Genomic DNA, 14,925 nt, shown 5'->3' with positions numbered 1-14,925 from the left:
CTCTGTGCTGTTGCCACCAACACTGGTACTGTGTGTTATGACTCATCTCTGGTTTGTCTGCTGACTGAAGACACACTGTCTCTCCACTCTTCTCATCTTCTCCTCATCTCTCCTCCCTCCTCTTTGCCTCTCTTTGTCACTCCTCCCTCCCACCATAGCCTTGTTTTGGTTTGGGTTGTCGTTCCTTCTCTCTGTCTCACTCCTCTTCTGAAGAAATCCAACTAACAAACTCTGTCTTCTTGTCAACCCTAGACTTATTTTTAGTAGCTTTAATATTACTAATGACTGCCATATGTATTGTTCCACTAGTTAATCCTCAAATATTTTACCCAAGAAACAGCTACCAGATACCAGAAGGCTTAGAACAGCATTTGTAAAAGCTCTCATTAACCACCTATTGGTTGAGTCTCTATTGTCATGGAGCAAAATGGGCCTTTATTTTCATGAGCGTGTTGCAGATTAATAGTGTTATGATTTAGTGGACCTTATGCGCTTGGCAGTCGTTTTGAAAAAGGTGGCAAACTGAAGGGCAAGTACATTATTATATCTGTATATTATAAGATTTAGCACTTCACAGGTTTAAACTGAGAAATACTAGATACCAAGTGATCTTAAGAATCTAGGGCTATAACGTCACATTTTAGCCTAATATATTTGGCCCATTTGCCCAGTAACCAACAAGTGAACTAGCTAGTGTATATGTAAGTTCTCAGTTAATGTGTTGGAAAAAATACCAATTTTAAAGGCCATATATGTGAGTCCTCAGTGGCAGGTTTCCCACTTTGACTGTTAAAAATGGCCTCTGTGTGAATAAGGTCAATGTCCTTTCTTATACTGGAATGTATTCTTTTTATGTGACAGCACTTAAACAGGGTTTCTGCAGTCATGGAAGTCCTGGAAAAGTTATGGGATTTTAAAAAGTATTTTCCAGGACTGGGAATATTTTGGAAAATGATGAAACCCTAAATTTGGGAAAAGTTATGAAATAGAGCAATTACTTCTGTTAATGCCTTGAAATCAAGTCTCGCATTGCCCTCTAGGAAACCAGCCTGTCAGAGACAAGAGACGTGACACTTGCTATGAGATGTATTTAATAATTTTGTGATTCCACCCCGTTTTCACGCTTATGACTACTTATCTTTTTCACTCGTTACACTATAGAAATATAGTCATGGAAATATGGTATCTAGTTATGGAAAAATCATGGATATGTTTTGGAATAAGATTTGCAAATAAGTGTAGAAACCTGCTTATATGGTGCTATATAAATCTGTTATTGCTTCTTTAAGACTGCACTGTGTGAGTTTGTTTGTGCATTCATGTAGGTTTTGTAATTCATACTGCCAAGGGGAATTACAGTATGCAGTGTGGCTATGCGGAGACCTGGAGAGCTTTCATTCTTAACATTTTCTCCATGGCTGAGGATATAAGAGTCTTTTTGTTGGCAAAACGTCTTTCAGCTTTTAAATTTGAAACAGAATCTCCTGATGTGATTGAAATGAACTGGAATGGAGTTCAGGCACCAAAGGTCCAGTTCCTTGTCATAGATTTGAAAGTGAAAAGTGGAGCCAGAATAAAAGCTTTTAACCTTCATTATGTGACAGCTTCCCAGGGAAGTGAACAAACCCTCACCTAATGTTGGATATATATGCTGGTGAAACAGAAGCCAGGATCAGGGCAGATGGAGGTGTTTCTGTCTCTGTCTGTCTCTCAGTGGAGGCTACAAAGAGTGAAACCATAGAATTAGAAGGTATAGAAAAAGTCCCTCTGCAAGTGACCTTGCTTAGGGCTGTTCCATCAAAATCAAAATAATGGTTATTTTGGTCAATATTGAGGTTGCAATTATTTAACATCATTACTCATTGACTTTGCAGACATCATTCATTTACTGAACTTGAAATGTCTTTTCAACAGTTGATTTCCTTGAACTTAAACATAAACGTGCCACAGCCTGGCTGAGGGTGAATTTGGGGTTTTAGGGAGGGGCAAAAGCACACCTCTGCAAAGGAAAAGGGGGCGCTGGATTCACAGCACAAGACAAAACGAGAGTGTCACTGTGAAATCGTTTTATCTCGATTGTCTTGTTTACATAATGATCAGAAGCCACAATCCTAATAGAAAATAAATTAGATTAATCTCTCAGCCCTAACCTGGTCTCTTAATCTTATGCTGCTCTTGGTGTTGAATTTTTACACTCTCAAAAAGCATTTATTTTTGATAAAAGGCCAAATTTGAATGTCATATTTTTTGCTTATACCACAGCCACCACTCGCTGTCCGTCAGATCCAGAGTCAGAGTGACACACACACACACACACACACACACACACACACACACACACACACATTCTCACTTTTCCTGGCACATTCTTTCTCTCTCTCACTCTCTTCCACACTCTGAGTGAGAGAAGCCAGCAATTCATCTCTCCTCTGAAAGACCATCTTTTATTCATGTACATTTCATATATAATTCTTCTCCCAGCCCACCAGCCCTGCTGCTAAATGTAAATACAGCTCACTATTTATAGAAATCAGCCTCTGTCCTGCAAATTCCCCCCAAATGTCAGCTTTTCAGGAATACAGGAAAAACTGGCTCAATTTGCTGTAGAAGCCCGCACATTCTTCTCCATCTTTCTCTCATAGCAGCTGAGTTTCCACTCGAGCATTTGTTGTGAAGTTGTGAACAAGTTATAATATTGTGAAGAAGCAAAGCTGAACAGAAACAACAGATAGGCTAAGGCAGCGTTCACATTCGTCATGGAATTTATGGAATGCCATGGAATTTAGAAGTGCATTCCAGCTCCGGGAAGTTGGAAAGTCAGGAAATAGCAGGGAATAGCAGGGAATTTTACAAATGTGTCATTTTAAATGGATTTACCAGAATATGTTTTGTAAGTTGTTTCACACATTCGTAGCTTTTGCTGGTGGTTTTTAGCCCTTTTCGGAAAAAAAGAAATAAAGAAATAAATAAAATGAATTAACAAAACCTTGAGGGAATATTTGTTTTATTCATGGAAACACTGTGAGTTGGTTTCAGATCACTAAAAATTGTTACTATACAAAAAAAAATGTATTGTAGTAGTTACTAGTTGTCGTAATTACATTGACATTTTGTTTTAATCTCACCTCTTTGAATCTGTTTCTGAGTGTTCAGGTATGACATGTAAAGCAATTTAATACTTAACCAAAATATTTTCTCATATCAGGGTCCTGAGGGAATAATCGGTTCAAACAAGGGTCTGGAGTCTGGAACCTGAGAAAATGTTTGCAGAACCCAGTCCTAGCTTCTTTTCAAACAAACTAGAAAAAGGCACACAAACCTTCTTCGAAAGTCAACGCCATCTTAGACAGCTGATCAGTGTAAAAAAAAAACACTTGTGCGTGTCTTGTGCTGCTTAGCAACAAAAGCAGTGGTGATTGTGTGCGAGAGGGTGCAAGCCGGCAAATTGATGGTTTGCTAAAGGCAGAGTGAACGGGGCTTGGAACTGGCAATGCTGCATTTCCAGTAACACTCTCTCAGAAGACTGAGAGGCACACCGACTGTGTACAGACTCAGTGGGCTCAGCATGGCCAGAAAAACAGGCCAACACAGGCATTTGTACTGTGGACAATATGTTATATTTAATTATTTTGTAAAAACTAATTGCTCCAATCCTTTATTCATAATATTTCTGTATCTTTGACTTTGGGTTTCAAGTGACAGCAGTAAAACACACCTAATTTGCAATTAATTTTGGTGACATTGCAGAGTTGTAGACCAATATTTCACAGGTGCTGCTGTGTTGTTCACTCAGTGGCACTAGCACATCATGTGGTTGCACCAAACATTTTCTTGCTGCACGGCAGAACTGAGTCATTGCATCTGACCTTTTGTGGACATATTTGCTATGGAATCAATGTATATACAAGAACTGTTGTTGTAATAATAAGGTTCAATGGATTTTTATCAGCATTACAGACTATGCAATACTGTATGCAGTCAGGGGGGCAGCTCTACCGGGGACTGCCCTTTGGTCCAAAAGCCCATCATTCTGAAACCGCAACAGTCCAAAAAATGCCTGTTAAACGCCTATTGTTCCAAAACCCCAGTAGTCTGAAAAATGCCCACGCTGTAGATTCGGTTAAATTTGGGCAGGGGCTTCCCAGGTTAGGGTTAGGGCTGGACGATATGGACAAAATGAAATATGATATTTTGACCAAATACCTCTATATTGAGGAATGACTACTGGTGCTTTCATAAGATATGTACATGTGAGATTTTTGAGAAGCCTTCATTAGTAATTTGCATATGCTGACTAAGCATCCACATTTCTCTGTAGGGATGCAAAACTCAGCATGTATTTTGTTTGCATTTTTGAAGCAGTGGGCCTTTGGAGCATTAGGCATTTGTTTTCAGGATAACGGGCCATCATGGCACAACTCTGCTGGTGATGCATATCTTCCTGCGTTGTGTGTCTCTAGCTTTTGCCATGAAGTTCAAGGGTCTTGTGTTAAACTGTGTAGCCACCGAAGCAAATTCTTAGTTCCCTGCAAAACATGGCCCACCCTATTTTCAATAAACCCAGTACATATGTTTAGCACACTGTCGCCAGCTAAATTCTTTAAGCCACTCGAGGCAAAAGGTGTAGGTCTTCTTGGGCATCTTAGCTGGCTTTAGCTGTTGCACTGGGTCAGATGAAATCTCTTGTTTCTCTAACACAGGCATCATAGCTGTAGGATGTGTGGCGTTTTTGTAGTAAAATCATATTAATGTACCCTTCATGGACACTATTTACGAGTTGTTGATGCATGTGCTAATGTTAGTTAGCTAGCTACCTGCGATTGAGTCGTAGTTACTAGTTCAAGGGAAGGGATGGAGAAGCTGAGAGACAAATGATGTTGATATGTAATTCATAACAGGATAATAAGATGATATACAGAAAACCAATCAGCCATTTAACCAAATTATGGTTTTACAGTTTAAATAATAACCAGCGAGAGTCGGGTCGCACCAGTGTGATCCATTTATTTTGTTAGTAGCACTGAAGCAATGTTTAGTCGCATATGCAGCCAAATTGGTTGCAGTCTAGAGCCCTGCATTGTGTGAACTTTTCTTGACAGTTGGATGGTAACATAGCGAGCTTCTCTCTTTGTCTCTCTCTCAGTTCAGCACAGTTTGCATGAACAACACTGCTAAAACAGAAGATAACAGTAATTATCTGAGGTGTGTGTGGTAAAGACTCTACAGTAATTCTCTCTCTCTCTCTCTCCCCCTCTCTTCAGGCTCGTAATGTTAACACAGGAGAGCTGGCTGCTATCAAAGTCATCAAACTGGAACCTGGTGAGCGCCCTCAACTATTTTCTTTCTTTCCATTCCTTTATCTTTTCATCCTCGGTCCCTGCCTCTGGTTCTCCCACCATCTTTTTCCCACTGTTTTCTTTCCCTTCTACAAACTCTGTTCACCTTTCCTTCACTCTCTCTCACTTCTTTCCACCCTCCCTCTTTCTTTCTTCCCTCTCGGTTCCACTCGCTGCATCTTTCTGACAAGCTCCGCTTCACCCTGTCTGCATTTTTTTCCTCTTTCCTTTCTGCTGTTTTCTGTCTTCCATTACTCCATTAGAGTATGGAAAAACACAAGAAGCACTTGGGAAGTTTGGAAAAAAGTCTGTGCCATCGTGCTGCACACTGCTTGCCTTGCATGTTAAATCACCAGCTTACACAGACAGACGTGTGAAGCAATAAATAAAATTCACCGAGTGCAGTCCACTGAACAAGTATATATGCTACCTGCTTACCACCGTAATACTGATGTGTGTGTTCCACAGGTGAGGATTTTGCTGTTGTCCAGCAGGAGATTATAATGATGAAGGACTGTAAACACTCCAACATCGTAGCCTATTTTGGCAGCTATCTCCGGTAAGAGTGTGTGTGTTTGTGTGTGTGTGTGTGTGTGTGTGTGTGTTTGTGTACAAAAAGAGTGAGGTGGGAGTTTCTCCATGCATATCATTTGAGAGAGACGGGAGAGAATAACAGAGAGAGATCATGTCATTGTGTCTTGACACTGTATTCTTGGTGTGTGTGTCTGCAGGAGAGACAAGTTATGGATCAGTATGGAGTACTGTGGAGGAGGCTCTCTGCAGGACATCTATCATGGTAAGACAAACACACACTTCAACACACCTAAGCATACATAAATGCATGGAAGGCTTGAACTTGACTGTTTATTTCTTTAAATCTTCCTCAAAGTTTGTACCTTTCTTCTTAACCTCTCCTTCTCCCTCTTTCATTCCTGCAGTAACTGGACCGTTGTCAGAGTCACAGATAGCCTACATGTCACGGGAGACCCTGCAGGTAACTCGGAAACAAGTAGAACAAAATGATGTCAGCATTTCCATAGATGTACATTGTGACTTTCATTTTTTTTTTCATTGTTTTTCAATTCCCTGCCAAGTTCTCATGAGATGTTTTTCCTCCTTTTGTTGCTGAGTGCCACTAATCCCCACGTGATTCCACTTTCAGGGTTTATACTATCTACACAACAAAGGCAAAATGCACAGAGACATCAAGGTGAGCCAGGAAATGCAATATCGAGAATGTCGTGTCATTTTGTGGCAGGGACATAAATACAATCAAGCCCTTTTGAAGTCACCCTTCAGTTAGAGTGTATAGTGTACAGTGTGTGCTGTCCTGTGTATATAACATATACACTGAAAGAGCAAAGTATCAGGAACATCTGAAGATTAAAATGACTCCCCAAATTGTTAAGGCGAGTCAGCTGAAGGCATTTGTCTGGAAAATGGTCATTAATTCATAGCTGTGGGTTGCGGTGATTTAGCCGAACATGAATGGCAAAGCACTTTGTGACCAACTTGCCCAGCTAAATGCGTCTTATAAATTAATTTGGACTGGCTTGAATGGAATGTATTGAGCTGTATACTGATGCATGGCATGTTTGTTTTTGACAGGGAGCCAACATCCTCCTGACAGACAACGGCTATGTTAAACTAGGTGAGGGGAACACGCAGGGCCTCTGCAGTCACATACAAAAGAGTGAATCCGAATGGCCTCATTCACTCACTTGCTCTGCTTTTTTTTTTTTCTCATTCTTTTTTCTTTCTCTCCCTCTTTGCCTCTCTCAATCTCCTTCCCCTCTATTATTCCCATTCTTGCCTCTTCTGTTCTTTCCTCCTCTCTCTCTCCCCAGCTGACTTTGGTGTGTCAGCCCAGATCACAGCGACTCTAGCCAAAAGGAAGTCTTTCATTGGCACCCCATACTGGTGAGTAGGCCTAGCTTTCTTTCTCTGCTCCTTCATTGTGTATGCAGGTAGAGCTAAAGTAGACATCTTACTTTCTTACTGCATGCAAGAGTCTGGGTATTTGACAAATTCCCTACAGACATAAGGCAATATCATGGAATTTTACAAATGGGCCACTGCACAGGAATACACCAGATTGTGTTTTCCAACTTGTTTCACACATTTGTTGCATTAGATTGTGGTCTGCTGGCCAACTGTTGTGGAAGCCAGACTGTTAATCCCTTTAGAGAAACATTAACAAACCAGGTCATGGAGCCGCTCCCACGTAGTTGTTGGGAGTCATGGAAATGTCGTGGAGTTTGACACCGGGGAAAATTCAAGTGCTCTTTGTTGCATGTGACAACTGTTTAATTACACTCAATTTTCTCTTCTTCCTTCTCTTTTTCTGCCCGTTTCCTGCCCCTCTCTCTCTCTCTCTCTATAGGATGGCTCCAGAGGTAGCAGCAGTGGAAAGGAAAGGAGGTTACAACCAGCTCTGTGATATCTGGGCTGTTGGCATCACTGCAATAGAGCTGGCAGAACTACAGCCACCCATGTTCGACTTGCACCCCATGAGGTAGAGGAGAGCTTGTGTTATGTGCTTGGTGCTTGATGTACTCTGTATTATGTACTGCATATATAAGAAGGCATGCACTTAAAGTGAACAACCCACAATTAAACAGCATAAGCAGCACAGTGCTTCCATCTAATAAAGTAAACCCCATTAAAGTGATCTGAAGAGCTTGTCAGGAAACTATAATATCTGCACTTGAGCCGTGGGACTGCTTTTATAGGTGCAGTCTGCAAAAATGAAGGTCGATCGAAGGGAGGACCCTGAAGACCCTCAAATGCTGATGCTTTTATATCCCGTTGCGTCTGATACCGACGCCAAGGGCAACCTGACACTGAGACACACCAGGCTTAGAGTGATATGTCATGTTAGGTTTAGGCAGCAAAACCAACCACTAAGTTACGGTTAGAGAAATGTTAGGTTTGACTGTGCTTAGCCTTGACCACATGCTGTGCTCATTCCAGATGTGGAAGCTGCGAAAAGCATAGTTAACTTTTAATAAGTGCATAAAAAAGGATTTATTAACCTTAATAAGCATTGTTCTCACTTTAGATTCAGTAACTGTAAACAGTCCTTTAGGCAACTTATTAATTGTTAACTATGTTTACTTTTGACCACATGTAGTGCACATTCCAGCTGTGTGACCTGCAAAGGCATAGTGCTTTTAAATGTCTTTTAATCTAAAATAAATGTGTTTATTATGTTATTATTAATACACCTAAACAGTCTTACTAACACTTATTATGTCAAGAATCTTAGAAAGGACCTTATAAGGGCCTTATTAGCTATTAACTAACACTTTTAAGGACCGTTCCCCTAAAAAGAGCTAAAGCTGGGCCCATCTCCATACAAATCTCTATACAAATGGTATGCACAGTGCTAAGTGGGTTACAAATCAATATGAATGTAATGTGTGTCCCGGCATGTGCTGTCTGATGTGAATGTCTTGCCCTAGGCTACATTTCAAATGACCAAAGATCAAGTTCATTTGAGCTGCCAAAAAATTGGCAGCAATTGGCAACTTCTTTTCTGCAAAGTGTTCAACACATACTATACAATGTTAAGAGCTTTCAGCACAGATTGTCTAAAGTAAAAAAGCACTAACTGTATTATGTAAACAGGTTCAAACACACACTATGCCTATAGAAAGCATTACATTAAAGAGAGAAATGGGTTTGAAAAGCTAGCACTGCTGCTTTGACCTTGTCTGTCTCATTACTTGGTGTGCCAGAGACTTTTATACCAGTGTTTATTCCTTGTCCTTCTCCTCGCAGGGCTCTGTTCTTGATGACAAAGAGTAATTTCCAGCCTCCCAAGTTGAAAGATAAAGTCAAATGGTAAGACTTCACATTATCTGTTGATGTCTTTCTGTGTCTCTCACTCTGCTTTTTTCAGTGTCTAGTCAGTGAGCTACATTGGTATGCAGAGCATGTACTAAAGTGTACACCTTCCTAATATGGAGATACATGCTACTTAGTGTAATCTGTGTCTCACTTGTGTCAAGGTCTAACAAATTCTTCTTTAACCTCTCTCTTTATTTTTACCTCTCTATTTTTTTGTATGTCAGGACAAATAACTTCCACCACTTTGTCAAACTTTCCCTGACCAAGAACCCAAAGAAGAGGCCCACAGCTGAGAAACTGCTGCAGGTGAGCAGGAAAGCTTTATGTAACACCACATCAGTGTTTCCCCCGCACATTTTTTTGGTGAAAAGGCTTCAAACCAGCATGAAGTGACACCAGAAACAGCTCCAACAGCTTTGAAACCAAGAGAAAATTCCTCCTCTAAACAGGGTGATCTGACACATCTATCCATTTACAGATGCACACTACCTAATTGGCTATTTCCACATCGAGCTAAATAATTAATGATGCAATGAGTCTATTAGTATCACATTAATGTCAAAATGGTATTAAGTGCTACCGTTTTCAAACGCGGTTAAAGTTTAAACGGCTAAATATAACCATGTATGTAAATCAATATGGACAGCATAACAGGCTACTTTCTTTCTCGAAATAAGATGCAGTAAATTATTTATCTGTTTTTTTTTTTTTTTTGTTCAGTACACTTCCATAGTTCTGTGGTTCAGTGAGTAAGAGACACATCTTTACATTTACTGTGTATAAAAGTTTTTCTCATAAGATGAGAGATGTTTAACCCTCGTCTGATAGGCTGGCATATCTTGAAACCTCTGATAGGCTGATACATTTTTAAACCTGTTGTGATAGGCTCTGATAAATCTTAAACTAATATCTCGTTGGTTTTCTCTCTTTATTGGCTGATTTATATTTAAGCCTCCTCTGATACGGCAACATATATAAAACCTGCTGTGATTGCTTGACACATCTGGGACACGTTCAGTGTGATATGCTTTTCTGTGTTTTTTCTTTCTTTCTTTTTTTTTTTTTTTATGGAAATGAGGTGCAACATTTGCAACAGGCTTTGAGGCCTGTTTGCTCCTGTTGAGTGGGTGTGTCCGGGTGTAACCTAATCACCAGTGACACTCATATAGTTTCTGTCGCTTGCTGCATTACACATATTCATACATATATACATATCTTTAAGAATCATGAGGAGAATGACATTATTACTTGTATTACTTGTGGAAAAAATATATGCCAAGGCAGAATATCACACAGATTTGACACACTGAAAGGATTACTGGAGTGAAATCTCTAATTTGGTCCTAAATTTGGGGAAATACTGGCTACATCTCTGATAGGAAGATATTTAAGTCAGTGCAAGAGGAAGTGCAGCTCAGCTTCAATTTCATGGTCCCTCTTGCAAAGGTGGCGATAGTAGTTTGTGTTCTTTATAACATTAAACAATTCTAAAACTACAGTCACTGCACAGCCACCATAATTAGTCTGTACAACACATTACAAATCATAGCAGGGTGTTCAACCTGTTACCGTTTCTTTTTAAATAAACATTGTGTTTTGTTAGGGCTGAATGCAACCCTGCTCTGACAGGCTGAAACACCTTCAAACCTTTTTTATTACAGGCCGCTTGTAAATGTAGATGGCGTACAAAGCTGTGTATGTATTTTGGAAACATGACAGAAATCACTAAGTGGCTGCATTAAACAACAGGTTATAGACACACTCTGTCCAGTCAACCCTCTTTTCTGCCTGCAGCCACAGTTTTCTCCTGTGGCTTTGAAAAGGACAAAATCCTTTAGAATCCATTAGAATTTCAGATCTGTGGGTTGAATGATGTTTCTGTCAGCCATACACACAAAAATGTGACATTTTCTGATAAATTTACTCATAAAATGTACTAACTACTAATACTAAATACCTACCTGCTGTACCAGCCTCCTTAATACATACAGCCAAACTTCTGTTGCCAATATGTGTAAAATCTTTTTAATAACAGTGACCTCCTCTGATTGGTTTCAGTTTGTGAGTAAAGCTCTTCTAATTGGCTGTCTCTGTTGTCTCTCTCCCAGCACCCATTTGTGTCCCAGCCCCTCAGCAGGACATTAGCAATAGAGCTGCTGGACAAAGCCAACAACCCCGACCACAGCACCTACAATGACTTTGACGAAGATGACCCCGAGCCAGAGGTAACCCATCACCCTCCCAGCTTCCTCCTCTCAGCACAGCAGTGTCATCACGCTTACACACAGGTCTACAGAGTGCACATGCCTGTTTGCTCTGGATTTACAGTGATCCCACATTAGAGGGTTAAACACTGGGTTTGAATTGATTTTGAAGCCTTTATTCTCTTACCTTTTCTTTTTTTCCCCTTTCCCTTTATGTCCTTTTCCTCTGTGTCTTCCTTTCCTCTTCATACTTTTAAGCCCTCCTTCACCTCCCCACCATCCACACCTTTTCCTCTCATCTTCAATATCTTTGCATACTCTTTCTCCCATTGCTACTCCATTTTTTTCTTTACTCTCTCCTTCCTTTCATGCTTCCTCTCCTCCTGTCTTCCTTTTCCCCCCTCCTCCCTCTTCTCATCCTCCCATCACTTCCGTCCTCCTCCTCAGTTTAAGTACAGGGGTCACTTCCTACCCATAAGCCCCGGTGCTCGGCGTGCGCCCCGTTTCGCGGCGCGTAGGAAGGTACCAGTGTGGGCTGCAGTGTTTGGAGTGACGCCCGTCTAATACAGAACATAATATCAGTTGTTATTGGCTTGGTGGACCGACCACAGAAATGAATTAACAGACAGTGGGTTCCCATTCAAATCAGCGCTAATGAATCAGTCATTTGGCTGGGACAGTTAATTCAACGTTTGCTAATGTTGACACGGAATGTGGGGTTGGCCTGGCATGTGAGATTGGCACAGCTGGTGGATTTTCATGGCAATTGCATCATTGCCAGGCAGACAGAAGTGCTACTGTCACGGCAGCAGCAGTTATTTTGAGTATTTCCAATTTTGGTGCTTCTTTATTGATATGCATATCCAGAACACACACACACGTACACACACAGGGCTGTGCAGTTAAAGTGATAGATTCTCACCATATTGTGGTAGCGACAGGGAAGGAGTTAACAGAACAAACTATTACGCATGCATGGAGCAACAAATACCACTGTATGGGTAAAAATCCAAGCTATAGCTATTATTGTATATTACAGTTTTACTCTCATTGATTAATAATCACAGAATATTGGCAACTTTGAAACAGTCACTTTCATTTTCTTCTGTTTTTCGAACATATTTCAGTGTAGTTACATTGATTTTTTCAACATTCACGGACCACCCAAAAAATAGCACTAATTTCCATGATGGCAGTATTCAGCTGTACCATAGGAAATTACTGATTTGTATCAGTATCGATCAGTTTTGTGGGACCCAATAAAGAAAGAAACAGAGAGCTTGGGTCATAAAGATGGTTACTCAGTGGCTTGATATTACACTCCCCTCAGACATAGCGCTAAAAACACACACTAGTGGTGTTTGCAAACAAACATTGTTGATTTGGGGTTTGTGATTTTAATCTACTACAAACTGCGAGTGTTTAGTGCCATGAGCTGTGGGAGCCATCTTTATCCACCATTACCATGATGAGTTACTAACCATGACCTGTTTGTTGCAAGAATGCAGCTGATTAGGCTTAGAGGTAATGTTTCATTCTATCCAAACTCAGTGATATGCTGAAAGTGTGGATTTGATATTTGATTTTTATGATCTTGACTGATCCTGACATGTCTTTATCCATTCCCTCTACATGCATGGTTTGGGGTTGCTGTGTTTCTAGTTATGCCCCTAGATCTCTAAGTAAGGGCAGAAGGGTAGTGAGGAGAGGACCGCTGCCTTTTGTTATGTTTATTAAATATGTACCTTTATATTGTCACCACTGTTGCAGCTTAAGACAGTTTTGTTATCATATTCAAATAAAATCCTACAACATAAATCTAGGACAAAAACACTTTAAATGACTTGCAGTTTGGTTAATTTAGCAAAATCCCATCTTAGCAGAGTATAGTTTATCAAGCTATGACAGGTTAGACACATACAAATAATCTTTCCATGAAACAATGAGCTGCACCTGGCTGTGTAACCTCTGTTTTCCTTATTGGAAACAAAACACCTAGCAATCAGCCAAGATAATTTCTGTTCTGTTTTAAGGAATTAACACAACCAGGGCAGAGCATGGTCCAATTACTGCAAGGCTTAGAGGTTTGCAACTAAGGCAAACCAGAACAAAAATGTATTGACCCGTGGTACCTATGGTACTGTATGGCAATTTGAACCAGATTCTACCAAATACCATTTTACATTATGCAAACAGAGTATTTAGGCTCACAGACATAGCCTAGTCTCAACCAGGACTATTTCTGTACTGAAGTAAAACTCTGTTGTAGCTGTCATTAGGAAAGGTTTGTGTTTTCTTGGATTTTGTTGCTATGGTTTGGTTGTCTGGCTGCAGAGAGTGGCTATTTTTGCTGTGTCATCAAATCACACAAATGGGAAATAGCAGATTGACATTTCTTTCCCTCTGTGTCCTCTCAGACCCATTGTAAATCTCTAACGGGCTATGGAAAGTAATATATTATGTGTATTCCTTGAACTGCTATTTGACTGTGTGTGTGTGCGTGTGCGTGTGCGTGTGTGCGCGTGTGTGTGCGCGCGTGTGTGTGTGTGTGTCTTTCTCTCCCAGTCTCCAGTCTCTGTTCCTCATCGCATTCGTTCCACCAGCAGGAGCACCAGGGAAGGAAAGACACTGTCAGAGATAAATTGTGAGTTTTCTAGCCTGAGTTAAAGTGGACATATAAATTCCAGACAAGATTTCATCTTCATCTTTCATCATCAAAAAAAGTCTAGTCACAACTAGAGTCAACCTCTGACTCGATGCATTTCATTAATCTGTCTTCTCTCTCACTCTGTCCTTTTCTGCCTCTCTCTCAGTTGATCAGGTGAAGTTTGATCCTCCATTAAGAAAGGAGACAGAACCCCATCATGAACCGGTGAGTTAAAAGATGTGGCCTGTTTGTGTGTCTGTGTCTGTCACTCCACCAGTACCAGCATGTCTAATCCTCACCCATTCACTGGAAACACCCCAGCCAATCCACACTGGTGTATCAATCTGCACTGAACCAAAGATTAAACCGATCTACCTAGTTCACCCTGGTTGCATTACCAAAGTCTCGTGAAAAAGTGGAGTTCTCTCTGCATGTGATATAATACCCACTGAAATTTTAGGTATTAAATCCACTTCAGTCATGAAGGAGCTGAAAGAGACAGGTTAGGAGAACAGTTTATCACAAAACACAAATGCTGACATCTACTCATCCACATAATTGCCCAACCACTGCACAAAGCTAAAAAGTCATTGTTTAACATCTGAAAAGGGCCTGATTCAAGTATAAAATTACCAGCACAATCCAGGAATTTTGAAGGAAATAACCCCAAAGGCCCACACTTGCTTTATGTAGCGCTATATGAAGTAGAGGAAACAGTAAGCTTGTATTGTGTGCACACTGAAACAAGAAAACACGCTCATAATGTTAACAGTTTCCCTGCAAGATCACCAAGTACAGTTTAAGATTAGGAATGCAGACATAAGGTTTTCAGTGCTCACTGTGGAGGAATATAATAATAGAATGTAAATCAAATCAGCTGTTCCGA

General features: G+C 40.5%; 1 protein-coding gene across 7 annotated transcripts in view; it reads left to right on the top strand.

Moving 5' to 3' along the window:
* LOC115372224 (mitogen-activated protein kinase kinase kinase kinase 3-like) overlaps positions 1-14,925 on the top strand; it is a 56,010-nt gene that overhangs the window by 14,023 nt on the left and 27,062 nt on the right. For all 7 annotated transcript variants that reach the window (XM_030069925.1, XM_030069924.1, XM_030069927.1 and 4 more), the window contains exons 2-14: positions 5,262-5,319; positions 5,805-5,895; positions 6,068-6,132; positions 6,275-6,330; positions 6,499-6,546; positions 6,945-6,987; positions 7,184-7,256; positions 7,720-7,851; positions 9,120-9,182; positions 9,413-9,494; positions 11,297-11,413; positions 13,958-14,036; positions 14,206-14,264. In XM_030069925.1, coding sequence (XP_029925785.1) covers positions 5,262-5,319; positions 5,805-5,895; positions 6,068-6,132; positions 6,275-6,330; positions 6,499-6,546; positions 6,945-6,987; positions 7,184-7,256; positions 7,720-7,851; positions 9,120-9,182; positions 9,413-9,494; positions 11,297-11,413; positions 13,958-14,036; positions 14,206-14,264 — 966 coding nt within the window. The remainder of the gene's footprint in view (positions 1-5,261; positions 5,320-5,804; positions 5,896-6,067; positions 6,133-6,274; positions 6,331-6,498; positions 6,547-6,944; positions 6,988-7,183; positions 7,257-7,719; positions 7,852-9,119; positions 9,183-9,412; positions 9,495-11,296; positions 11,414-13,957; positions 14,037-14,205; positions 14,265-14,925) is intronic.

Source organism: Myripristis murdjan, chromosome 15 (genome assembly GCF_902150065.1).
Source record: "Myripristis murdjan chromosome 15, fMyrMur1.1, whole genome shotgun sequence".
NCBI classification, from domain to species: Eukaryota; Metazoa; Chordata; class Actinopteri; order Holocentriformes; family Holocentridae; genus Myripristis; species Myripristis murdjan.
The sequence above is the reverse complement of the archived record's forward strand: the minus strand, read 5'-3'. Positions and strand labels throughout refer to the sequence as shown.